At 42.8% G+C, this 26,186-nt stretch overlaps 3 protein-coding genes across 5 annotated transcripts in view; 2 read left to right on the top strand and 1 right to left on the bottom strand.

The window, feature by feature from the left end:
* The window catches only part of LOC130372837 (dual specificity protein phosphatase 26-like), a 1,535-nt gene extending 1,360 nt beyond the window's left edge, over positions 1-175 (top strand). Inside the window, exon 4 of the mRNA XM_056578997.1 lies at positions 151-175. Coding sequence (XP_056434972.1) covers positions 151-175 — 25 coding nt within the window. The remainder of the gene's footprint in view (positions 1-150) is intronic.
* Positions 176-1,158: 983 nt separating this feature from the next.
* On the bottom strand, positions 1,159-14,303 carry LOC130372708 (G protein-coupled receptor kinase 5-like). Of its 2 annotated transcripts, XM_056578843.1 has the most exons (16): positions 13,968-14,303; positions 12,425-12,514; positions 12,182-12,294; positions 11,143-11,220; positions 10,528-10,625; positions 9,737-9,829; positions 9,198-9,261; positions 7,964-8,104; positions 7,398-7,588; positions 6,652-6,689; positions 5,278-5,367; positions 4,705-4,916; positions 4,406-4,543; positions 3,715-3,852; positions 3,333-3,472; positions 1,159-1,696 (listed from the first exon to the last, which is right to left on the bottom strand). In XM_056578843.1, exons 1-16 carry the CDS (start codon positions 14,017-14,019, stop codon positions 1,633-1,635), a joined length of 1,740 nt encoding a protein of 579 aa, XP_056434818.1. In that variant the 5' UTR covers positions 14,020-14,303; the 3' UTR covers positions 1,159-1,632. The 2 variants fall into 2 exon arrangements, with proteins under 2 accessions (XP_056434818.1, XP_056434819.1); XM_056578844.1 differs by lacking the exons at positions 10,528-10,625; positions 11,143-11,220; positions 12,182-12,294; positions 12,425-12,514; positions 13,968-14,303 and having other exon boundaries at positions 9,198-9,257; positions 9,737-9,758.
* A 6,100-nt stretch (positions 14,304-20,403) lies between these two features.
* Positions 20,404-25,012, top strand: LOC130372718 (dual specificity protein phosphatase 26). Of its 2 annotated transcripts, XR_008893397.1 has the most exons (5): positions 20,404-20,681; positions 21,049-21,249; positions 21,589-21,800; positions 22,300-23,163; positions 23,730-25,012. XR_008893397.1 is itself a non-coding variant. In XM_056578859.1 (4 exons), the coding sequence occupies exons 2-4, from the start codon at positions 21,071-21,073 to the stop codon at positions 22,503-22,505; spliced, it is 597 nt and encodes a 198-aa protein (XP_056434834.1). In that variant the 5' UTR covers positions 20,404-20,681; positions 21,049-21,070; the 3' UTR covers positions 22,506-25,012. The 2 variants fall into 2 exon arrangements, 1 of the variants encoding a protein (XP_056434834.1); XM_056578859.1 differs by having other exon boundaries at positions 22,300-25,012.
* Positions 25,013-26,186: the final 1,174 nt, after the last annotated feature.

The following is a 26,186-nucleotide window of genomic DNA, read 5'->3' as shown; positions in this document are numbered from 1 at the left end:
CCCCCCCCCCCCCCCCCCCCCCCCCCCCCACCATGAGTCATCTTGAGCCGACTCCTCTGCACACCCTCTTCTCTGTGATGTGGTACCGTCTGACCGGAACCTCAGTGCACTCTGTTGAACTCGGGGTGAGGGGTTCCCTATCTCCATCAGATGGTGTTCTACAAGAAACGGGTGAGCCAAGGAGTGGCGTACGAAAAACCTGTTTGAAGGCCTCTATTGCCCCGCCAGCTCACTCTACAAGAGCTGCCAGGTCGGTGCTCTGCGTTGGTGGTCCTTATGGAGTTAGTGGCGGGGTAGTGAGGTTTGTAACTGGTCTAAAAACCCAGTGCATATTCGTCACAAACACCCTAGATTACGACTGACTACCCTGCCCCCTGGTATGTAGGCTTGAAGAGGCGTGCACAGGGAATAAAAAGTCGTTGGTACGTGGCAAGCCTAACCCTTGGTAGGCAAGTACAATGATTGTGCTCGAACTGTGTGTCACCTAAATCCTCTTGGAGGTTAACTTTTGTTGTTCTGTTCCAGGTGTCTGTCAATTTCGGGCCAAACTTCAAACCCCTCCTAAGACCTCAAATACCAACCGGTGGTTAAGATCTAAAATACAAATACCCGTTCCACCACGTGTAGGCAAAGCAATGAAGCAGTACGTCTTCAGAAGGCCCTTTCCCTGATCTGGGTTTCTAATCTCCGTTTATAACCGGCCCATCTTGTCTCGTCATTCTCCCTCTGCCTTGTCTTCCAGATGAGTGACATGGGCTGGGGGGCCGTGATCGAGCACACGCTGGCAGACATGCTGTACCACGTGGAGACGGACGTGGACGGCCGCCGCAGCCCCCCGTGGGAGGGCTGAGACCCCCCCCCCCCCCCTCCCCCTTCTCCCACACCCAGTCATACTCGACGTCCAAACCCAAAATCACCAAAAGGTTTTGGGTTTTTCTTTTGCTAGACATGTTGTTCTTTACTTTTATGCGTCCCCCGCTGTTTTAAGGACATTCTCGCGTGGTTTCAGGTCGGCTGCCATGTGACGATCTCTGGTTGTACGGTTTTAGCCGGCTGAGGTCACTTCCATTTTTTTTAAAAACATCTATTCCTCTCTGGAGTGATTCCACTCCGTTGGAGACTAGGGGCCTTTTGATTGTTTTAGGTTCCTTGCAGTCGTTGTTTTGTTATATTCCTGGGTTAAATAAAGTTTATATATGTGAGTTCTTGGATTCCTTATACAAGTGAACTGAGAAAACCATAAACGGGCCATCTGATGGTAAGTATTGGTTGTCATAAAGTCATACATTTTAATGATTTATCTGCTTTAAAAAACAATCTTTTACAAAAACACACTCCGGTACATTATATAAACCATTTCTTGCTTCACCCTATAAGATAAAAGAGTGCCATTTGGTGAAAGCTCTAGTCCGAAGTCCTGCAACGCCGTGAGTCCACCGTGGTCGTTGTCGCTTTTGGCAGTGGAGCTACACAAACATGACCCATATCGGCATACGGGTCTGCAATGGAAAGGTTCAAATGTCTCTTCCGGTCGAGCAGTCATGCGTCCCTTACGGGTCAGCCTGCCGTGATTTCAGTGACCACTAGAGGGCAGAGCTGACTAGTTTCGCTCCAATATGGGAGTGCGGGAGATCAGGATGGGCATGCCCTCCTCGTAGCTTTCTGGCGTGCAGAGACCTTTTGAGGGGTTTGGGCTCTGATTTAAAAAAAAAAAAAAAGGGCACATGGAACAAGATTTATTAACAATTGATGTCCTCTTTATATTAAATAATGAATTACCCTTGTCAAACAAAATGTATTGTGTAATCTTGCATACTATCTTAGTATCCATACTATATCCCTACAGACAATGTGGAATTTGATATAATACTAAATCCACAATGTAACCTAAATTTAAAAATACAAATGAAACATGGCCTTACATCAGACTCCATTCACGTGAATAAAAAATGCTACCGGTATACAAACAAAAAGTAATTTTACATGCAGTATTAATACTATAGAAAGGGCTATATCAAATTTTACATAATACCTAAATCCATAATACTGTACAACTTAAATGAAATATGGAGCCTACATCAGACTACATTCACACAAATATCATCCATCCAAAATGCAACAATCTGACACACCATGTGATAGAAATAAAATGTGTGCTAACTACTACAGCAATCAGAATGAGGAAAGATATTTTCTTGTAGGCCTATATGTTCTAATAACTGATTCATCTGATAAAAAAAGAAGCGCAAAGCGGTCCCTGTGGGCTGTCCATACTTGTAGTTGTTATGAAGCTTCCGGTTTAACGTCGTAGCCTACGAACTCTGAGGGCGCTTCCCTGAACGCTCTTATTTCGGAAGAATGGAAGGTTTACGTAAAGACACGTAAGAGCCTTCGAACCTCCGAGCTGTTTGAAGCCCCCAATGTGGCAATAGCCCCCCCCCCTCTCTGCTTGTGCCCTTGTGGGTACTTCCGATTGTTGTTTGAAGAAACGACAACAGTAGAGTATTGAGACCTGTAATGCAAGTGAGTTACAGGACTCATGCATGGATGTTCTCTGTCTTGGGTGTGACTTGCTTTGGGGCTTTTGCTATGCATGCTCCTGTTTTTGAATATGTATTTCTTGGATGGGATAACTGGTAGTGGTTGCAACAGGATCTACATAAAATAACCTTATCACAGAGGAAGGCATCCATCACACCTACTGAATAATAATAAAAATAATTCAAAAAGTATATTCACAGACCTCTCCAATTCAGCTTGTAAACAAAGTCTTGTACAAACTTAAGGATTATATGGGTGCGGTCTGAATCCAGTTTTGTGTAGTTTGTACTTCCTCAAGTCCGGAATGCTGTCAATAGGCTTCGTCACATGAACGTGTCTGGCCTGACAGGTGAGTGTATGATAATTAGTTAACTGCCAAGCTACGTAGCCAGTAGGGAAAATCCACCACTTATTGGTGTGAAGGGATTTGGAAACGGACTGAAATGACTTGAGATTTCATGGGACAGAATAAATATGTATTTTTTGGATGCTTAATGCACACTTTGGATAACCCCTCATACATAATTATATGTAAACTACAGATGAAGTTGCCCATTACTTTAATGCAAATGGCTGCGTTGTTTGTCACTTGATCTACCGTTTCATTGCTTAAATCCATCTCTCGGTTTAAGGCCACATTGTAAACACACGCACACAAAACAAGTCGACGAGCAGTCAATCGCGCGGCGACGTCTCCCGGGGTTACGGCGATGCCCGACTTGGCGTTGACACGGGTCAGGCGCCCGACCCTATACCCCCCTCCGTCCGTCGTGGACGGGCGTCCTTCTCACCTGTTTGCGGCAGAAGCGCTCCCGTAGGTGCCGTTTGCTCTGGCTCTCGGGGACGGGGATGTGGGACCAGTCCAGTCGGGGGACCGGGACCCCCGGGGGCCAAACAGGTTCAGCTCCAGGAAGCACCCCGTCTCGATCATCTTCAGAAGAGGGAGGCGGACGGATGAGTGAACTCAAGCTCACAGACAACGGGGCGCCCCCCCCCCGGTGGCTAACCCAGGTAGAGCGTACCACATAGGCTCCCAGGACTATAAAGTCCTGGGAGCCTATACGGCTTGTAAAGGCTAATCGCACTCACACCTGGGGGAACAATACGTCAGCTTTAAATGTGTCCTACGCGTGTTGTGGGAGCAGGGCGGCTCTCTGTGGGCGTGTCACTCACCTCGTTCTGCCAGTTGACGCAGACGCTGCCCGTGTTGAACTTGCTGTAGAAGTGGTCGTCGGCGTGGTCCAGGCTGACCCCTTTGACGGTGGAGAACTCGTCGATGTCCTGCACGTCGCTGCAGTACACCAGTTTGGGCTGCAGGGGGGGGTGGCGGAGGAGAGGAGGGATTATGGAGGGGAGGTGGAAGAAGCTACAGGCTCCTCATCATCCTCATCGTCAAACCCCTTCTCCTGGGGTCGGGTCGGGGGGGCAGCAGCTCCAGCTTGGGGCCCCAGACCTCCCTTTCCCGGGGGTCCACATTGACCGGCTCTGACGGGGGGGGATCCCGAGGCGTTCCCAGGCCAGTGTTGAGATATAATCTCTCCACCTAGTCCTGGGTCTTCCCCGAGGTCTCCTCCCCACTAGTCGTGCCTGGGGATGCATCTTTGCCAGACGCTCAGGCTACAGAAGCTACAGGCTGTGCACTCTAAATGGATGGACGTTGGCCTGGTCTGAATCCCAGAGTGATTTTTTATCAAATGTCCCGAGCAATGGCAATCAAGCCAGCCTTTGCTCAGTTGTTGTTTTGAGCTGCTCAGATGCAATAATTGTATTTGTGGCAAGAAATCTCCTGTGCTGAGAAAATCTGTTTAACCGTTACTCTGAATTATCAAGTAGAATATGCTCGAGTTTGAGCAGTTGCGTTTACATCGGGTTTAAATGGCGGCACCACGAGCCCGGCCTCCAACATCCTGAAGTTGACGTTGTTGAAGAAGGCATGTGACTGCACATCTGCTGCTCCTGACGGCTGGCAGCCCAGCCTCTGTTCAGGGTCTCTGGTCAGGAGCTGTGAAAAAGTCGAATTTAGTAAAAAAAAAAAAAGAAATCCCATTATTAGACCACGTGTATGCTGCTAGTAGGTCTTCACTGTATTGCCTTCCACTATCTGAAAGACAATATGGTTGTTTTTTACACAGACATCTAGAATACTTGGCTGTGAGCTCTCACCGAGCGACACAGATCTATGGTCTGGGTGTTGAAGGATTTGGGAGAATATTCGATTTGCCCCGCCCGAATGCGTCTCTCCATCTCCTCCTTCTTGGCGTTATCTCCTCGTTCCCGAAATGGTGGCCGCCCGGCGGTCATCTCGTATACCAAGCACCCTAGCCCCCACCAGTCAGGGCTCATCCCATAATACTGGTCGTCAATCACCTCTGGAGCTATGGGAACAAAAAAAACGCAAAAAATGAGGGTTTGATTATGGATCATGTGTTTTTATGCAGCGATTAAAGGACCTCTATTATACCGCCTGGAGGGATTGTTAATTCCCTTTACAAGCCACTTACAAATCGATTAGATAAAGACATCACAAGTGGGAGGCTACACCCAGAAGTATGACGGATGGATCAGCCCATGAGTTGGTACAGTCCACAGGGTAGGCTGGTAGGTAGATCTATTTTGAAATAGCTTTTAACGTGGCTCATTAGCATCCCACCTGGTGGTGAAAAGGTGGCCCTTTAAATGAGTGCGACAGACTGCATGTCATCAACTATGTTCATTATTATTATGGGATGTCCCTACCCATGTAACCCATGGTACCCACTCTCCCTCGCACGAGACTTCCTTCTCTCAGCTCGACGGCCAGTCCCAGGTCTGAGATGCGAATGTGTCCTGCCATAACGACAGAAGCAAAGCAAGCTCCTTTTAGAAACATCCAGGTTAATCATAATGAAAAGTGGTTCTACAGGTTATTTTGCATAGTCAAGTCATTCATACAAATCAACATAAGTATGTTAATGAGACAGTGCATTTGGTTACGTTTGCATCAACTTCAGCAGCATTTCCGTGTCACAGTAAATAATTAGCATTTTGCATTTTCTTCCTGAAAAACTGTTTTCCAAAGCAACATTCAGGTGAGAAGGAGATCAATCAAGGCATATAATTAATAGTGCAGCAACAATTGTTATTTGTAATTCTAATCAATATCATGAGTTGTGGTCAAGTTGAAATGAGTATCTAGTTTGTCAAAAATGCTGTGTTAAAGGGAGTGACTGTTGTTATGTTTAAGAAAACATTATTTTCCCAAGTAGCAACATCATTCTATAAATAGCCTTCGCCACACCCAGCAAATCCTTTTATTTCCTGAATCCTAGCCAACAAACTGTGACGCATTCCTTTCAACAGCACTTCCTCATAGCGCTAACGCTGCTAAACAATGCACTCTGTGATGTGGTGACTCTGGTGACTCGGTGAGCTGTTCGGTTCACTGGCCTGGTGGCAGCGGTCGTCGAGTAGTAAAAAGGTTTGCACTAATATGTTTCATGGCAGCCGACCGAAGATAGCTTAGAGCGGTTATTATTTTGTAGAAAATTGGTTCCAGTAGGAGAGCCACATGAGCGTACAGCATGAGGTCAAAGAAAACAAGTGAACCGCTTTTACAAAGACGTGGTCTGCTTTTGGTTTTAGGTTGGCACACAGATTTAAGGTGGTTTGACCGTGGTATTATCGACACAAGTACTCGACATATGCCTGCCCCTGAATGCACTTCTACCTGTTCCCTGGACCAGGGAACAGGTGGAAGGGTGGTCTAAACTGGTTCAGTCCTGGTACATAACTTACATTAGAGAGGTAAACCATGATTAGTGTAACGAGCTACACCTGGTGATCTGATCTATAGAGCCCCTTGAATAACGGGCTCAGCACCCTAAAAGAGGGAGGTTAACAAAACATACTTTTTCTTAATGTAGACAAACAGAAGGATGTTTGTTTTTACGCCATCAGTGGCGCGTGTGTTTAAACACTACGAGGGGTTTATTGTTTTATATATTAGACGTCTTACCTGCAACTTTGAGTTTGGATCTTTATGTTTTATGATATGAGTATAATCATCCATCATCCAACTAAAGAGAAATGCCATATTTCTTTACAAAACATAAATTCTTAGTCTGTACATACCATTGTCATCCAAGAGAATATTTTCTGGTTTCAGGTCCCTAAAATGGGAACATGAAATTAAGATCAGTAAGAATGGTGAGCACCATTTGTGAATACCACATAAGTACATCCCATTGTGTCTGGATTTGGCCACCTCCTCATAGCTGCATCACATAAAAATTAAAAGGTAAAAATAGCAAAAAAAACAACCAGGGTTTTAAACCATAAACAAAATATGCCAACACTTGTAAAACAATACTAACAACCGGTAATACTAACACCTGTATGACACATTCCTTTTTCTGTCACGGTTTTGCATGACTGCATTAATTGCAGAAAATAAATGTCGGGCCCTCAATGAAAAAGTTTAGATTTTTCGTTATTAAATGAAAACGCACTTATAGTAATAATCCATAGCTGGGTTTAAACGTAGTACAACTTTTGTGTGTGGTGTGACGTCATCGGTTTTTTATCACATTCGGTCGTGAATCAACATTTTTTACAGACTGTTGCCTTCTCGGCATGAAGATAAACCAGCCACTGAAATCCTAACCGAACCAAGATAACAAGTTTTGGCCTCGTATCAAGACAATGAATGCCTCGAATGAGTACCACGACCTACATGCCGTTCAAGGAACTAAATGCTAGTGTTCTGACTGAAGCTTTGTGCGCAAATGTAGCTCATGGCTGCCTCTCGCTTCAAGTTCCAACCCCCGAGGTCGGAAAACACTGGAGGTCACTTCCTGAAGGTGGAGCGAGCAACCCACCTGTAGACGATGCCCTTCTGGTGCAGGTGACGGAGGCCGCAGCAGACCTCCGCGGCATAGAACTGCACCCGCTCCTTCCGCAGGCCCGCGGGGCCGATGTTGTAGATGTGGAAGCGGAGGTCCCCTCCGTTCATGATGGTCAGCACCATGCACAGAGTGTTCTTGGTCTCGTAGGCGTAGGCCAGGCTCACCTGCGGAGAGGCAGGGAGAACAAGGATGTAGTCACTACGACTCCTGCATTGGTTCACATTGAGAGACGAGGTTGAAGTCGGACCGCTCGTATGAAGGACTACAAAGGCAGACGTTGATGTTCATAATGAGGGGCTGACCAATGGATAGATAAGGCCTGCCTTCAATAAGCCTCATTTTCAGATTATTATTTTGTAGTAGAGTAGATTCTTAGTCAGATGGACATGGTCGAAAGACGGACGGATCAATGTTTGTTCCCCTCCAAGGCACAAGGGTGGTTCAGCAGCACACGTCAAAACAAAAACAACCCAAATAGAAATCAGTGACAATAGAAGTAATTTAATATAAGAAAGATGACAAGCATTGAGAAATCGTACCACAAATCTGCTGTTGACCTTCTCCAGGATCTGTTTCTCATTGAGGGCCATGGTCTCTCCTCTCCTCTTCTTCACTTGGGTCTTCTGCAGCTTCTTGCAGGCGTACATCTTCCCCGTGGCACGCACCTGGCATGCCCACACCTGTACACGACAACAGGAAGGTGAGTAATCAACGACACCATCAGCACGTTACGCGTGACGCCAGGATGGTCCGATACAGAGTGAGCCTTTGTGTTATGTTTCCAAATTTAGACCATAGGAGATTAGAAGATAAAGAAGCTGGCAAAGTGTATAATTAGGGCAAGTAAACAATTGTAAGAGATTAAATTGTTCTTAGCAAATCATGCTGCAATATTTTACAATATTAAACAATGACATTTGTTCTGACTCTTAATAAAGTGCCACTTTCATTTGTTATGAACATATAACTGCATATTTTAATGAAAAGTCCCTCATTACTTCTAGATCTCCTTGTTGACCATTAAACACTTCACAGCCAGACCAGTTGGTAGTCTCAAAGATCAGGCATAAGTCTTAAAGCTATCATGATTTTGCAATCTGGGCGCCAAAGTGGAGGGCAATATCCTTTTCCGTTTTTTTTTTCTCCGTTTTAATAAAGGCTACATAAAATATCTCCATTAAATATCATCCAATAATCGAAAACAAAAACCAAGCTGGCCAGCCCTACCCCTCTCTCTTAACGAGAATCTAACGACCGACCCTCGAACGTGCTCACTTCACCCAGCCGGCCGGCCTCACTAGTTTGGTGTCACCCCCAGTTAGAGTGGACAGGCGGTTATTGAGTCTTTTATTCTGAAATACTACGACTACCTACTAACAAATACGGGCTCAATCTGAGACATTCACACTTCAATCTATTCCTTTCTATTAGCTTTGGGTTGCTTTTGTTCTGTTTTTGTTGTTCGTCTTAGTGTTACAGAAAAAGAGTAGAAACAAAACCGCTCACCACAAATGGCACTGTGAAGGATAACTCCATGTTAGACTAGGACAAGGTGCAGGAAAGTCTTGTGACCATGCAGTTTAAATTGTAACTGGAAGGTACCAGGTCAGACTTTCAAATTGGCAGCCTTACCTGAAGGCATCGTTGAACAAGATGCCTAACCTGCTTGGCATGTAACTGAAGGTCGCTTTGGATCAAAAAGCGCTCATAACTTAATGACTGATGTTCTGGCTGTCTTGCTAAAACGTTGCCTAGGGGATGTCATGGTCTTACCTCTCCGAAGCCGCCCTTCCCCAGCTGTCTGTACTGCCTGAAGGTGCGCTTGGTTATCGTCTGCCTTGAAAGCACATGGAAACAGGGGGGTGGGGCTAGTTAGAACTCAACATAAAGTAAGCCTTGTCCTCAATCAGAAGTAAGCATGGGTGGCTTAAAGTTTATGTATGAACAATTATTTTTGGTTGTTTTAATTCAGACATGCAAGCCTAACATACTGCAGCAAACTGGGTTTATAAAAGTTAATATAGCTAAGACGGTTTGTGGTATTTTTTTTGTATAGAAATAATAAATGGTATTGTAATAACATCACCAGTGCACTAAAAGCTTCACTTTTACTAGACAACAAATCGCTAATTACATCTGCAGAGATATTTTTTTGATATTTTTTCAGTTGAAACAAACAAAACATAACTCAAAAGTATCTCACTGTTAAATATGTTACATAGGCCTTTTCCCTTGGATAAAATATATATATATATATATATATATATATATATATATATATAAAACATTGAATATGTGTATTGTGTACTGACCTCTCCAACTTCTTCCACTGCAGGAAGCGGTCAAAGAACATGCTCTCCTGGTACTGGAGGAATGGACCCCCACTCAGCTGCTTGTGGAGGTCTCTGATCACACACACACACTGGACATGAGCTGAGCAAGCATAAGCATCTCCTTCTTTCTGTCTTATTCTCTTTCTCTCTCCCTCTTAACTCACTCTCTTAACTCACTCTCTTAACTCACTCTCTTAACTCACTCTCTTAACTCACTCTCTCTCTCTCTCTCTCTCTCTCTCTCTCTGTCTCTGTCTCTGTCTCTGTCTCATTCTCTCTTTGTCTCTCTCTCATTCTATCTTTCTCTCTCTCTCTCTCCGTCTCTGTCTCATTCTCTCTTTGTCTCTCTCTCTCTCCGTCTCTGTCTCATTCTCTCTTTGTCTCTCTCTCGGTCTCTCTCTCTCCGTCTCTGTCTCATTCTCTCTTTGTCTCTCTCTCGGTCTCTCTCTCTCCATCTCTGTCTCATTCTCTCTTTGTCTCTCTCTCCGTCTCTCTCTCTCCATCTCTGTCTCATTCTCTTTGTCTCTCTCTCCGTCTCTCGGTCTCAATCTCTCTTTCTCTCTCCCTCCCTCTTAACCCTCTCGCTCTCTCTCTCTCCGTCTCTCTGTCCCATTCTCTCTTTCTCTCACTCCCTCGCCTTTCCCTCTATTGCCTTTCTTTTTCTTTCTCTCCACCATTCTTTCTGCCCATCTCCCTCTCACACCCACCCATCACTCAGAGAGGCTAGCACGCACGCACGCACGCACGCACAGTAGGATCTACAGGCTTACTTCCGACACTCCTTGAAGATGTCGCTGGCGGGGTCGTCTACCAGCGCCTGGATGCAGCTCTTTTCATGCTTCGCCACGGCATCGATGCACTGAGGGGACTGAGGACACAACCAAGGGATGAGACGCTGACGCACACATTTTTGCAGGTGTCGGACAAGCAAAGCAACCATAGGTTGGAAATAGTAGAGTCATGAAGACTAGGAACATCCGAACATGATCCATACAATGACATTATTTTTATTGGTGGGAGGGGCTTAGGGCAGGAGGAGTTTTATTTAATTTCTCTAGAATTATCTCTAAATCTTGCCTAATACCTTTGTATCTAATATTTATTTATTATAAGAAATACCATTAGTTAATAGTGGTTATTGTCTCGGCCGGAGCTGGAGCAGACCGCAGTTCACTGAATGGCCAAAGGCGCCAGTAATGACAAGGAATTTGTGATTCTTAAATGGTAAATCTAAGAATCATGTAACATGTAACCTTTAGTTCAAATTTTCGAGAATGTGACGCTCACTATTGATATACTTCCAATATATATATATATATATATATAATACGTGTACACTTATATAACACATGTTATAAGACCAATCAGGCCCATGCTTCGGTTACCTGACTCCACAGGAATCTCCGAATGAGTGCCACACCAACATCACGCCTCTCCTGGTCCGATTTGCTCTCAAAGTTTTCCTGCCAGATACAAATGCTGTATTGTTACAATTCTGTATGTTTTGTTTTTTATACACATATAGTAGGCTACACATCATACACTGTACAAATTGATTTAGTATAGAAAATAAGGATGCATTTCAAGGCTGGGATGTATTAATGGGACTGAGGTCGAGCAGTTTGCAGTTCACTTACCAGCCAAAGGGGGCATTAATGAGAAGGAGTTTCTGATTCTTTCTTACACATAGTATTTTTAAAGGGGACCTTTTATGCTTTTTCGACTTTTATGACCTATAAACGTTGTTATAATGATTGATGGTCATGTTTAACCATACTAAAGTGTCAATTAATGACGTACATGCAGTGGTGGGTGGCTGTGCAGAGCGCTAAACACTCGTTTGCGATTAACTTGTTCTCATTTCCGGGAAATCATCTACGTAGAGGCACTCCTGCCGCACCCCCATATGCCTGGTCAAATCTGCCCGCGCGCGCGCTTCAAGGAAGGTAACCAATCACAACGGAGTTAGGTTGGCAGGAGGGGGGCGAGGGGGCGGACTAGGACGAAACCGAGCGTTGACAGAGAATGCTGAAAGCGCCCAGATGAGAGGAAGAGTTTTCCGAAAATCTACATCGTTTTTTGTGTATGGTTAAACATGACTATCAATCATTATAACAACGTTTATAGGTCATAAAAGTCGAAAAAGCATAATAGGTCCCCTTTAAGGACTTTGATATTTTTAAGTAGCATTTATTAATAGATAATAAATGCCACATAATACTATTTCTAAGATTCATATTTCAAATCTTCCCATATTAGCATTTTCACCAAATGCACCAAAAAGCACACACCCACTTAAGAAATATTAATCGCAGACTAATTATCTGTGACTCAGTATGTATTGTCTAGTCTGCATTAAGATTTGGTTGATATTAAGACCATATGGTCTTAGGAAACTAAGCTAGTGAACATGGTGGCCTTTACCAATGCATCCAGAAGGGAAATGTAGTTCTGTAGTGCAGGTGAACTTCGGCAGAAAAGGTAGAAGAGCATTTTGCCAATGGGCTGCTTTTCACATAAACTGTGGTAGTCTCGTTCTGACGGATCAAAACAAAACGGAACAAAACAAACATAAGTATGTCATTAAATCCTTGCACAAAGGTAAAGATCGCTACTGTTGGACGGTTGTGTCTGAGAGAACACAGACACACAAAAACCTGCACACACCTACGCTCACGATCAGATCCATACACTGGCTTATATGTGAAAACTTGAGCAGCTCTTTCCATTTTCCACTCTTCCCCTTTCCTCCTCCACCTGGAAAACAGACAAACAGGGAAGAGAAACACCATGGTTATAGGTTAAATAGGTTAATAGACTGGATGTTTAACGTAGCTACAAGCTAAGCATGTGGTCAGGTGGTTTAGCATAACGTCTGTCAGTGTGAAGGTGTTTGTAGGTTATTCATGGCCCACACTATCTATCCTCTGAGAAAGTCAATTGACTGTTGGTTGGATTTGGCAGTCAGACTTTAAAACATCCATCTTCAGAATTGTTTCCTATGCGCCCTGTCATTAGTTTCACCAAATGCAATCGTAGCTATGTAATCACCTGCCATGCAAGAACACCCTGTCTGAGTGAATACACATTTGTCATTAGATATACCACTACTACTACAGACATGGTTGTCAGAATGGGGAACGGCAGCCAAATTCAAAGTTTAAGGGTTTAGCGCAGCAACAAGTGCCATTAGAAAATTAAATGAATTAAGAAGAAAAAGCTGAAAAAATCACAGCTTATTTTAGTACGAATGCAGATGTATATCATATAACATCGGCATGCCAAACAAAAGCGCGGAATTTGCATTGTAATCAAACATACTCAGTAGAAGCTTTTTGGAGCATAAAGTTTACTTGTTTATTGACAAATGTATCTAGCCCTTAATATTTGCGTTGACTTGATTGCAATCTGGTGTTAAATAGTCTGGCAGGTCTTGTTTGAAACAATTGCTGGCTTTAATAGAGCGCCTGGTCTATTAATAGCTCAAGAAACTGGTTAGCCAGAGCTAACAAGAGATTCCACATAGCTCTCCTACGTAGCTACTCCTCAGCATAAACAAGTGTAGAAATGTCATTCATGTATCATCCAGACAAACCCATTTTTCTCTTTTGAAAAAACTTTCGAAGTCTTTCTCTGACAGCATCTGTCAGAGAATATACATCTGTTTCCTCCAGGGCAAAGAAAGTCATATTTGTTTTAAGGATTCATTTCTTACTTTTGCAAAAAAAAACGATCTTTGGTTCTCTTTTGAATAAACCCACAAAAAGGTTGGTTTAAATGTGTCAACATAATTTTATCATTTATCCTATCTCCCCCCGTAGGGTACATGGTAATTGATAATTATTATAATCATAATAACAAAACAGTAGGCCTACAAAGAACCAAAATGTCTCGAATAAGGTTGCTATACAACACTAATCAAACAATCCATTAATTGGATATTTCATCATTAAAATGTCATCTATGTCATCATCAAAGAATCATCAGTCAAGTGAGACACAACCTTGAATTAAGACCCCAGAATTCACCGGTTTCAAATGCCTCAACGGCGTTGAAACTCACATGTCGTTCATAGTCTTTCAATTTAAAACAACAGTTCCTTCATAATTCACACACACACACACACACACACACACACACACACACACACACACACACACACACACACACACACACACACACACACAGTTTAAATTTAGAGAAAGCTTACTCTCTCTGGCTCGGATAAGAGCGTTGTTCGCCACCATGCTTTCAATCTCCATGATCCCGGTGCTTGTGCAGGCGGCTCTATCTTCTCCTCACATCGTCCACCTCGGAGGTCCCGTGTCCTCACACCAAAGCGGCCCGGAGTGCGCCGTGCTTCGCCGCGCTCATATCCTACCCCGGCGGTACAGCTTGCGGCCAACACTTGGTGTCGTCAGTGTATTCTGTCCCCAGCGCTGAGGGCTCGGTGCTCTCTGTAAAACAACCTCGCTGCTCTCACCTAGGTGTGGAGTTACGACTGCAGGTATGTGGTCTGAGTTGTCGGACTCGGAGTGGGAGGGTGGGGTGGTGGTGGCTGGTGGTGGAAGGGAGGGGGAGAAAACACTTTCCTTTGAGCGACTATGGACCGACTGGTTGTTGCTGACGTAGCAGCAGCGGCCCGGCTCGTCTTGTTTTCTATAATTCTGCCCGGCAGCTTTTGTGCTGCACGCCCTGATGAAGGAAGGCGCAACTCTGAACGGCTCAATTATAGCCCGGTAGGAACATGATTATACACATTGTGTGAGATCATCAGAGATCTCCACAAGCACCTGAGTGGTGGTCCATTCCTCCAATGCCAGGGCAAATTTGAGCAATTTAAGGTCAACAAGATCCTGTTTTGTGTGCACTATCGAAGGCTGGTCAGGTGTCAGTGTGTGTGTGTGTGTGTGTGTGTGTGTGTGTGTGTGTGTGTGTGTGTGTGTGTGTGTGTGTGTGTGTGTGTGTGTGTGTGTGTGCGTGTGCGTGTGCGCGTGCGTGTGTGTGTTTGCGTGTGTGTTTGCGGATGGGTGTGGGCGTGGGTGGGTGAAAATGGAATAAAAAAATAGTCATAGTTGGCTGAATGTTTGGGAAAACATGAAAACATGACACCCGGAAGGTGTTCCATTACAGAGGGTGCTCTTGTCTCTCTGGTTATGCAAATATATACACAAATACCATGAAGTCAACAGTTGGGTTATGGAAAAATTTAATAGGCCTACATGTCGGTCGTGATCTATTTTGTGATCTATCTGTTTTTTTTATGCAAATTAGAGATAACAATGAACTGAATATGGTAATATGTTTTTTATCCGACCATCTGTTCAGCGGTATCAGTTTAAAAGAAAAAACATCATTAAAATTAATGTTACCTGTTTAAGTCCAGAATTGCTCTACTACTGGACAGGACCCAAGCATGTGTGTAGCCGTGTAACAGTCCCACCACAGCCATGCCAGCACAATTACGAAGCATTAGGGTTCCTTTTTATTTATTTAATATGATGTGATTTGTGACATAAATTTGGCTGATCTTTGTGAAAGCTGCATGAAAACATGACACCAGGAAGGGGTTACATTACAGCAGGATGGTGATGTCTCCTTGGTGATACAAATAAATACTGAAATACATTGAATTCAACCTGCCTTAAAGGGTAATTCCGGTGAAAATGGATTTGGGATATGTTTTGTATGATAACGAGTTTAAACGTTCGTTTTGGATCACAAAAACCGCATATTGACGCATTCTCCAGTTGGCTGTTTTTAGTCGATTCTATCAAAACGCTATAAACTTGGAACGATGGGGGCACTGGTTATGGTAAAAGCTAAATCACTATTTTAAACCACTTAGAGGGCTAAAAGTATCCCGACACTTCTTTAGTAGTATAATAAGGGTCTTAACCTATAAAACGAAGAATTGAAAACTTTGTAAGTGTACAGATTGTTTATTAAAAAGGACATTTTATACACACAATACCATCAGTAGATCACCCGTCGACGCCATTTAGTTTTTAAGACTTGATAAGTAGATTGGCGAACACAGAGTTTGTGTGTTACTGACGGATGTAACAATCTCTATGTTCGTCAATCTACCTATCGGGTCTTAAAAAGATTACGTTTGCAACTAGAGGTTGAGTGCGCGCAATGCGAGTGCGAAAACTCTAGTATTAATAACATAAGTCATCTAGCTTATTTGTTTATCTGAAATGCAAAGATTTTCTTTTGCATTTCAAAAATAAATCAACATTCTTAAAGTTGGTGCTATTTTCATCCGAAACTTTTATCTTTCAACAACCAAAAAAACAACACTGTTACCCTTTAGGTCTTATTTGATCTTAGACGACAAAAATCAAAAGTGTTACCACTTATGTTTTTTGATAAATAACGACAGTGTTACCCCTTACGTTTTATTTGATGAAGGGCAATAATAAACAACAAAGTTACCCCTTACGTTTTATTTGATCATGGACGATAAAAAACAACAGTGTTGCCCCTTATGTTTTCTTTGATAAAATCAAACGCGTTATCGCTTACGTTTTATTTGATGAAGGCCGATGAAAAACGACAGTGTAACCCCTTATGTTTTAATTTGACAAAAAACGACAGTGTTACCCATTATGTTTTATTTGATGACAGACGATAAAAAACAACAGTGTTACCCCTTACGTTTTATTTGATGATGGCCGATAAAAAACAACAAAGTTACCCCTTACGTTTTATTTGATCACGGACAATAAAAAACGACAGTGTTACCCCTTATGTTTTCTTTGATAAAAAAAAAACAGTGTTACCCCTTATGTTTTATTTTATGAAAGCCGATAAAAGACGACAATGTTACCCCTTATGTTTTATTTGATTAAATACGACAGGCTTACCCCTTACATTTTATTTCATGAAGGGCAATAAAAACCAACAGTTACCCCTTACGTTTTATTTGACGACGGCCGATGAAAAAAACAACAGTGTTACCCCTTATGTTTTATTTGATTAAATACGACAGGCCTACCCCTTACATTTTATATCATGAAGGGCAATAAAAACCGACAGTTACCCCTTACGTTTTATTTGATGACGGCGGATAAAAAACGACAGTGATATCCATGATGTTTTATTTCATAAAAAACAACAGTGTTACCCCTTACGTTTTATTTGATCACGGACGATAAAAAACAACACTGCTACCCCTTATGTTTTTTTATAAATAACGACAGTGTTACCCCTTACGTTTTATTCGACGACGGGCGATAAAAAATAGACAATTTTACCCCTTATGTTTTATTTGATTAAATACGACAGGCTTACCCCTTACGTTTTATTTCATGAAGGGCAATAAAAACCGACAGTTACCCCTTACGTTCTATTTGACGACGGCCGATGAAAAAAACGACAGTGTTACCCCTTACGTTTTATTTGATGACGGCGGATAAAAACGACAGTGATATCCCTTATGTTTTGTTTGATATAAAACGAGTTATTTAGTTATGACGGGCGATAAAAAAACGTTTTATTTGATGACGGACGATAAAAAAACGACAGTGTTATCCCTTACGTTTTATTTGATGAAGGCCGATGAAAAACGACAGTGTAACCCCTTATGTTTTAATTTGACAAAAAACGACAGTGTTACCCCTTATGTTTTATTTGATGACGGACGATAAAAAACAACAGTGTAACCCCTTACGTTTTATTTGATGACGGCGGATAAATAACGACAGTGATATCCATGATGTTTTATTTGATAAAAAACTACAGTGTTATTTGATGATGGCCGATAAAAAACGACAGTGTTGCCCCTAATGTTTTCTTTGATAAAAAAAAACAGTGTTACCCCTTATGTTTTATTTTATGACAGCCGATAAAAAACGACAGTGTTACCCCTTATGTTTTATTTGATTAAATAAGAGAGGCTTACCCCTTACGTTATATTTCATGAAGGGCAATAAAAACCGACAGTTACCCCTTACGTTTTAATTGACGACGGCCGATGGAAAAAACGACAGTGTTACCCCATACGTTTTATTTGATCACGGACGAAAAAAAAAAAAACACTGTTACCCCATACGTCTTATTTGATCGTATACAATAAAAAACGTATAACCTTGGTGAAATGGATTTTGATTATCCTGTGCATCGTGTAACAACATGTCAAAGGATCTTGGGGTTAAGTCCTCTGAATGATATTAATAATTTAAAGTCAACCAAATCCAAGAATTAATCTCATGGATTTTCTCAAGGGCCCTGTGTGTTCAATTTATATATTGATTTCATATACTCTTTAGTTCCTTTAAATGATAAACCACGTGTTTCTTTTGTTTTAAAGAAAAACAAAGTGACCGTATCCTCTCAAAATTTTTATCAAAAGAAAATGAATCATTAACAAGTTTATAAAACAGTGATCCAGTTACATAAATAAATTTATATTACTGTATCAAACCTTAAAATTCCATTTCATCAGCAAGTTGAAACAGTGGTAAGATCTTTTTACGCAATATAATAAATAAAATGATCATAGTTATTTTATAAACAAGGGAGCTAGTAACAGACCTATAGTGAGGACAGGGGAAAGTCACACTGAATCATTTTCACAGAAAAACAAGAAAAAAGGGCTTTTAAAGCACAGAATACAGAATATAAAAACGAAACTGGAGTAAAAAAATGTTGTTGATTTGTTATTTTTAAATGAACAAGGTTTGGTAGTTACAAATGGTCATTTGGTTATTTTAAAGCAGCCAAACAAATGAAAAAACAAAATCATGGACCATATACAGTAGGCTATAAAAAGCTGAACAGTCAAGACCTAAACAGTTACTTTCTGCCCCTTTCTGGCCGCCTGGGGAATGTGGTCGGCTGTACGCCTCGTGCCCACCTCCCCGTCCGTTGACTGATCCCCATTGACTTTGAATGGGGACTGTTACGCGCCTCCCCTTTTTCTTCTTGTTCCACCCGCTCTATTCTCTTCTGTCCTCGCAGGTGTTCCCGATTCCTGGGGGGTGGAGCTACGACTACTTAAGGCGTGGCCTGTGCTCCCGAGGGGTCTCTCTCATTCTGGCGTCTTCACGTTGACCGTGAAGACGGAGGATGGGAGCTGTAGGGAGGAAGTGCTGGCTTCGACGGCCCAATGCGTGGCTGGCCCAGGCTTCGTCCAACCCTTTTGTTTCTTTAATCAGTGTCCTTTTGTTGGAAGATCTGTGAAATAAACGTCACCATCATTGTGATCGGGAACTTTGGTCTATGTATTCTTAATACGTTGCGGGCCGCCGGATCGCGAGCCGTGTTGTAAGGGTGGCCGTAACAGGGACGGACGCGCAATGCATTGTGGATCCGTTCGCTCCGTCAAAAAGTTGAAAAATGTCAAACTTTTTCGGCAGCGACGGATCCGTCATCCAATCAGATCTCCTATGCAAATGTGTGCAATGTCTCGGGCTCAGAAACGTAAACAGCGATGGGACAGCGATGGCTGACTGACTGATTTATCAAAGAGTTCACAAAATTTTCCAAAATGAAGGGTTTCTCGTTATAAGTTCGGCCTTTAAGGTGCACTCACACTAGGCCATCTGGCCGTGGCCGTGGCCGTTTTCACACCTAACCGTGCTCAAATCTGCCAGTGTGAGTGTGGCCAGTCTGGCCAGGCCAGGCCAACTTGGCCACTTGGGAGAGGTGTGCTGCTACGGTACGGGCCGCCACGGTACAGATGCTAATGAGCCGACACGCGCACACGCACGGCTACGCAACCTGAGCTGGATGACGTATAGCCAATGCGACGACCATGGACATAATAAAGGCGACGAGCCTTCTTTCCCATTATTATAGGTTATAATTATATTATAGGTTTTCGTTCTCTGTGTTGTTGTCCATTGTTGATAAAACTCTGACTGGCGGCAGACTTTATTATGGTCCATGCAGCGGACGCTTGGTGATGACGTGTGAGGATGTGATGACGTATGTACAAGAGCCTACCGTGGCCAGGCCACAGATTTCCGTAGCAGTAGCAGCCCCACTTATGGGCCTGGAATGTACTACAGCGTTTCTACAGATCTACCCGGTTTCGCTTGACTCCGTCTTTACGGAGATACTCCGAAACCGGATAGATCGAAACCGTAACGGTTTCGCCTGTTTCGGCTTCGTGTGGACGGGGCCTTAGAGTAGGGGTTGTGTCCTATGCAACCTATGTCATTTTGAGAGGGATGTCATGTGAATTATAATGTCATGTATCCCCTCTGATTATTGATAATTCATTATTGATAGCCTAATTGAATGTTGTCCCTGTCCCAGTGTTGCACTGGAGCGCACTGGAGCGCACTGTTGGATAACCCTCTGGAGACCAGGGTTAAATTCCTTTTGATGTTTGTTTCTAATGAATAATGAATGTAATAATGAATATGTCATATACGACCTCCGACCGTATCAATTACCCACCGACCATGTGGAAGCGGAGAGAGCTGTCGACTAAAGCTCTGGACACCAGGTTTCAGGTTAACTTTCAATTGAATCCACAATTGCATGCATTTGTTTATGTGGAAATATGGCTCTATTTTGATCTCTGTATCACACTATGTACAATATTCTTGACTTATCGAGTTGAAAAATATAAATATGAAAAATATATGATGTAAAAAAAAAAAGCGCAAGTATGGGTTGTGTGTGGAAAATCGATATAGTGGCCCTTTAAACCGGCAGCCATGTTTTGATAATCAATTGATGGACTTGTTGAGGTTGCGAAAAACTGAGCGTTGTTGCTCCTCTTGTGATGATGAAGATGTCGGGAGGAAGATAATGGGGTGGCGGTCCGAATTTCTGTTTCTGCATCCATCCTCTAGTATTATGTTTTATCCGACTTCTGACGGCTGCAGTTGTGGTTTAACGTACAGAAAAGGAGGGAAACGCTCAGCGCCCGGAAATAAATAATTATATCGACGGTATTTGCAAGGTAGGTTTGTTTTTAGGAGCGCATTATCCGAAGACAAATAGAATAGTGATTGTATACACGCGTTTTGTTTGATAATAATGGAAACTGCTTTATTTTGTTTTTAATTGCAGCCTAAGGTGTATTTAGCGTTTAGTTATTTGTCGTCGTTGTTATCACTACTACCATGCCTGAAGCAGTAGTGCAACACTCTATTCGGATTCTCATTGTATTCCCTTCTATTATGTTCCGAGTCCTGTCTGATTTTTCCTGCCTGCTCTCTCCCTGTTTACCCCAATCGTCATCGGTGGTCGGGGGGGGTTATAATACCCGTCAGCTCGATGTGTATTTACAGAAATAAACACTAGGATATCACGTTGCTCCCACACAGAGGCAGCAGCGTCTGGGTGGAGATGGCGTTCATGTCCCGTTTCTCCAGGTCTAGGAGCAGCTCAAGGAGTCCGAACAGGAAAGACTCGGAGCGCGTCTCGCCGATCCTGTCCGTGTCCGAACTGGAGCGGCTACTGTACACGGGGAAAACCGCCTGTAACCACGCGGATCAAGTGTGGCCGCGGCTCTACATTGGCGACCAGTGAGATTTGATACATTTCCATTTTACTATTAAAGCGTTGGCCTATTCAAATTATTTGCCATATATGGCGTAATTTTATTAGTTATCTTCCATTTTTATTTTTGTATACCATGTATACAAACATGGTATAGGGTTTTTATAAAAAAATTCTATAAGAACAATATGTTTTATAATTATTATTCATTGTGTGTGTGTGTGTGTGTGTGTGTGTGTGTGTGTGTGTGTGTGTGTGTGTGTGTGTGTGTGTGTGTGTGTGTGTGTGTGTGTGTGTGTGTGTGTGTGTGTGCGCGCGCGCCAAATTGTGTTCCTCTAACTCACCCCCTTGTGTGTGCTTCACAGGGACATTGCGTCGGACAGGCGCGAGCTGGCTAAACTGGGCATCAGCCACATCCTCAACTGTGCGCAGAGCAAGTGGCGCAGCGGTGCCGAGTACTACGCCGGCATGAGCATCACCTACCAGGGCATCGAGGCCCACGACTCCCCCTCCTTCGACATGAGCGTCCACTTCTACCCCTCGGCTGAGTTCATCCACAAGGCGCTGTGCGGCGGAGGTGAGTGGGACGCCCAAACAGATCGCTGCCGACACCAGAGAGGCACTCATGGAACAGTACTGGTAGAGAGCACCAATGAATCATATGGTTTACACCTAGTTCCTCTAAACCACACCACAGGCACACGCACACGCGCACGCACGCACACACACACACACGCACACACACACGCACACACACACACACACACACACACACACACACACACACACACACACCAACACACACACACACCTGCCTGCACACCTGTGCATAAATACACACAGACACATGACAGATAAATGATTGTTCCATTTTATGTGTGTGTCTGTGTGTGTGTGTGTGTCTGTGTGTGTGTGTGTATGTGTCTATGTCTGTGTGTGTGTGTGTGTGTGTGTGTGTCTTTGTGTGTGTGTCTGTGTGTTGGTGTGTCTGTGTATGCGTCTATGTCTGTGTGTGTGTGTGTATGCGTCCATGTCTGTGTGTGTGTGTGTGTGTGTGTGTGTGTGTGATGGACCAGGCACGGTGCTGGTGCACTGCGCGGTGGGCGTGAGCCGCTCGGCCAGCCTGGTGCTGGCCTACCTGATGATCCGCCAGAACCTGACCCTGGTGGAGGCCATCCGCACGGTGAAGGACCACCGCGGCGTCACCCCCAACCGGGGCTTCCTCCGGCAGCTCAGTGGCCTGGACGGCATTCTGCGTGAGAGCCGCAGGACCTCGCCGTAGACCCCGGGGAACCCCCCCCCCCCACCGCCGCCACCCGTTTGTCTTCATCGGGATCCAAAAAGACAATGTCAGTATGTCCGAATGGGACCCCCGAACCCTGGGACCCCCGAACCCTGGGACCTCCTCCGACCGCTGTACACTGGGAGCACCCTGGATTTGGGGATCCTTTGGTTTTAAGGATCCCCAATTTTGGTGTGTTTTGTGTTCCACTTTCTTGAACCCTTTCTGCGTGTTCTGCGCGCGACCTCTGCCCCACTCCCGACTAGATCCAGATTCATTTTGGGGTCCCGACCTTTTAAGTCATTCTTCAGTCGGCAATATATCGACACACGTTCTCATCTTCTAAAAAACACATGAAACATGAGGTCGAAACATATTGGTAATCTGAGCAATTACAAATATTTTGTCCACAAACTAGGAGAAAACGTTTTTGTTATCGTTTGTACGATGTCAAAAACATTTCATGTTTGCTTTTTATTGATGAGTTCAAATCGACTTTTAGATTTACTTCAGGTAGCCCTCCAGAGGGCCAATCAGATGTCTCGGGGGGGCATGTGCCACCCCAGGCCCCCTCCCTTGACAAGCCCCTGCCAAAGACCCCTCTGTCCTTCCTGGAAGAAAAGTCTCAGTCTCACCGAAGGCTGGTACAAGCCGACAGGTAAGATCTTATCTGCTCTGTTCTGCTTCCAGAACCAGGTTCCTTCATCCCAAACCATGCCAGGCGTTTGAATTCCATCTTGATTCCAGAGAAGTGAGGTAGCAAAAGGTTGTGGTGTCGAATGCAATGGCATGCAATTCCCTTTACCTGTTAGTTATGTCTCAGAGACGATGCCTATCTAGGAATCTAACTCAATGCGGTAAGATACTAGCAATTAATCTATTAATTGGTGTAAGCATTGGTGCAACTACAAATACGTAAGTATTCAAACAAGTGTATAGGCTTCAACCCTTTCCTTTGGTTCATATGCTCACGTTTCATTATAACTTTCAGAGCTACAGAATGGCTGTTAATTCCAAATGTGTACTTCACACTAAAAGACTTAAAAGTCAGGCGGTATGGTACTGTTAGTATCGTCATCAGTATGGATCAGTATAGCTTTCACTTTAATTTGACTCATAATCTGTCCACAATACCTACTTAACTAATTGTTTTACTGTTGCACGTTAATTGTATTTGTATTTTTATTTATTCATTCATTTCACATCCATCCTTTACCTTTTCAGAATTGGTGGAGGCAAACCTTGGGCTACTTAATGCTTACAGGAGCCTCTAGTGGACAACGGTGATCACTAGCACATTATTTTAGTACATTATACCATTATTCAGATGACCCCAGATCGTGTCTGTTTACAAGAACACCGTACAATGACTGTTAGCCCTTTCAGAAAACATTTGAAAGTGATCATGTAGTGTTTTACTAGCACATCAATAGTTTGAAGCAGAGCTACAGGTAAGAACGCTGCCACACATTACCAGTAAAAAGCTACAAACTGCCTGGGTAACGGACCAATCCTCATGATAAAGGATATAACTTCAGGTTTTACAGTTTGATTATGCTACAAAACGAGTCTTAATATTGTTGAATGTTTTATCTAGTTTGTGCAGATAACACTAATAATTCCAAGACAATGAAAATTTGATTATCTGATGCTGATGCGGTCCAAATCATGTTGAAATTCTGTTTTATTAATGAATAATTATGTCCACGACAATGTTTGACCTTGGACGGTTTTGTGGTCTGTGTCGTTTGAGTCCAGCTGTGTTACGGCGTTTATCGCATCTGGGTGACAAATGTGCGGTTGAAGTGATTTATTTATTTTATTTTGTAAAAAATGTAACTGACTGCATTAAAGCTTGGAGAAATATAATGAATTCTCGAGGAATTACTACGTATAGTTTAGTATCTTATTAGCTGTCTACGCTGACATTTTTCAACATGGTGACTGAAAGTGTATTTAAAAAGGCATTATTTGTTGTCCTTGAGCATGAATCCCAATTTTGTTGTAGCTTTGATATCGATGCATAGGAATCCAACTTTCTATTCGTTGTCAGTTAATACTGCCATTTTGTCAAAATGTTCTCGACTGATGTTAGAATTTGTATTCAGTTCAGCCAAAAGCTATGGATTCCTATTCAAATCTGTCATTTGATGTGATAGCTTGGTTGTATTGGTCTGCACTTTTGTATTTGTCTTTTTTATACACTGAATGGTTGCTCCCAATTACTGTTTATATTCTTGTACTTTTAATTTTCCTACAGACAAAACATTTTATTGGATTTATTTATGGTCTTTTTTTTTTTTTTTTCTACAACTCAGAGATGAATTTGAAAAGTTGCATTGCAATGGAAGTATTTATGCCTTAATCCATATATGTATCTGGGATTATTTATGTGGTGGTGTTCCTTGTCATATTTTATTTTGTGTAATGTTGACTATTGAGATTATTGTTTTGATAAATTATGTACTGTCCAAAATTCCAAAAATAAATGAATACAAAAGTCTTGTGAAATGGACGCTAGCTATTTCCATTATTGTGGTTAAGAACAATAAGTTGGCATGAAAACATATTAGTGCTGCCAAACCAAACTGAGATGGATCTTGGTCCTTCACGTGTTCAGGCCTTTGAGGAAGAGGTCAAACCAATTTCTCGAACCGGATTTTATATACCGCTGCATAAAATTGTGTAGAGTTGTTTTATCGCGGTTATCGTTTAGAAATAAGTGTATTATGTACGAATGTCAAGCCTGCATCAATGACAAATTCTACTTCCGGTCTGAAATGACAAAAAATAAAGGTCACCATTAGCCTAGAAATCTGGACACCCCTAGCGGCAGCAAATTTTATTTGCAGCCAGGGAGGCTGCTGCTGCTGGCGAACCGCTGTCTTTCGACTCGGCTTTGGCCGCGACTCAGTGTTACCCCCTGTGTTTTTTTTCATGACGACCAAATCAAACAACAGTGTTACCCCTTATGTTTTTTTCATGACGACCAACAAAAAACAACAGTGTTACCCCTTGTGTTTTTTTTCATGACAACCAAAGCAAACAACAGTGTTACCCCTTATGTTTTTTTTCATGACGACCAATAAAAAACAACAGCGTTACCCCTTATCTTTTTTTTCATGACGACCAATAAAAAACAACAGTGTTACCCCTTATGTTTTTTTTCATGACGACCAATAAAAACAACAGTGTCATGTTTTTTTTCGTGACGACCAATAAAAAACGATAGTGTTACCCCTCATGTTTTTTTTCATGACGACCAATAAAAAACCACAGGGTTACCCCTTATGTTTTTTTTCATGACGACCAATAAAAAACAACAGTGTTACCCCTTATGTTTATTTTCATGACGACCAATAAAAAAACAGTGTTACCCCTTATGTTTTTTTTCATGACGACCAATAAAAAACGACAGTGTTACCCCTTATGTTTTTTTTCATGACGACCAATAAAAAACCACAGTGTTACCCCTTATGTTTTTTTTCATGACGGCCAATAAAAAACAACAGTGTTACCCCTTATATTTTATTTGACAAAGACAACAGTGTTACCCCTTATGTTTTATTTCATGACGACCAATAAAAAACAACAGTGTTACCCCTTATGTTTTTTTTTTATGACGACCAAAGAAAAACGACAGCGTCACCCTTCATGTATCATTTGATAAAAACGACAGTG

Source organism: Gadus chalcogrammus, chromosome 19, assembly GCF_026213295.1.
Source record: "Gadus chalcogrammus isolate NIFS_2021 chromosome 19, NIFS_Gcha_1.0, whole genome shotgun sequence".
In the NCBI taxonomy this organism is placed as follows: Eukaryota; Metazoa; Chordata; class Actinopteri; order Gadiformes; family Gadidae; genus Gadus; species Gadus chalcogrammus.
The sequence above is the reverse complement of the archived record's forward strand: the minus strand, read 5'-3'. Positions and strand labels throughout refer to the sequence as shown.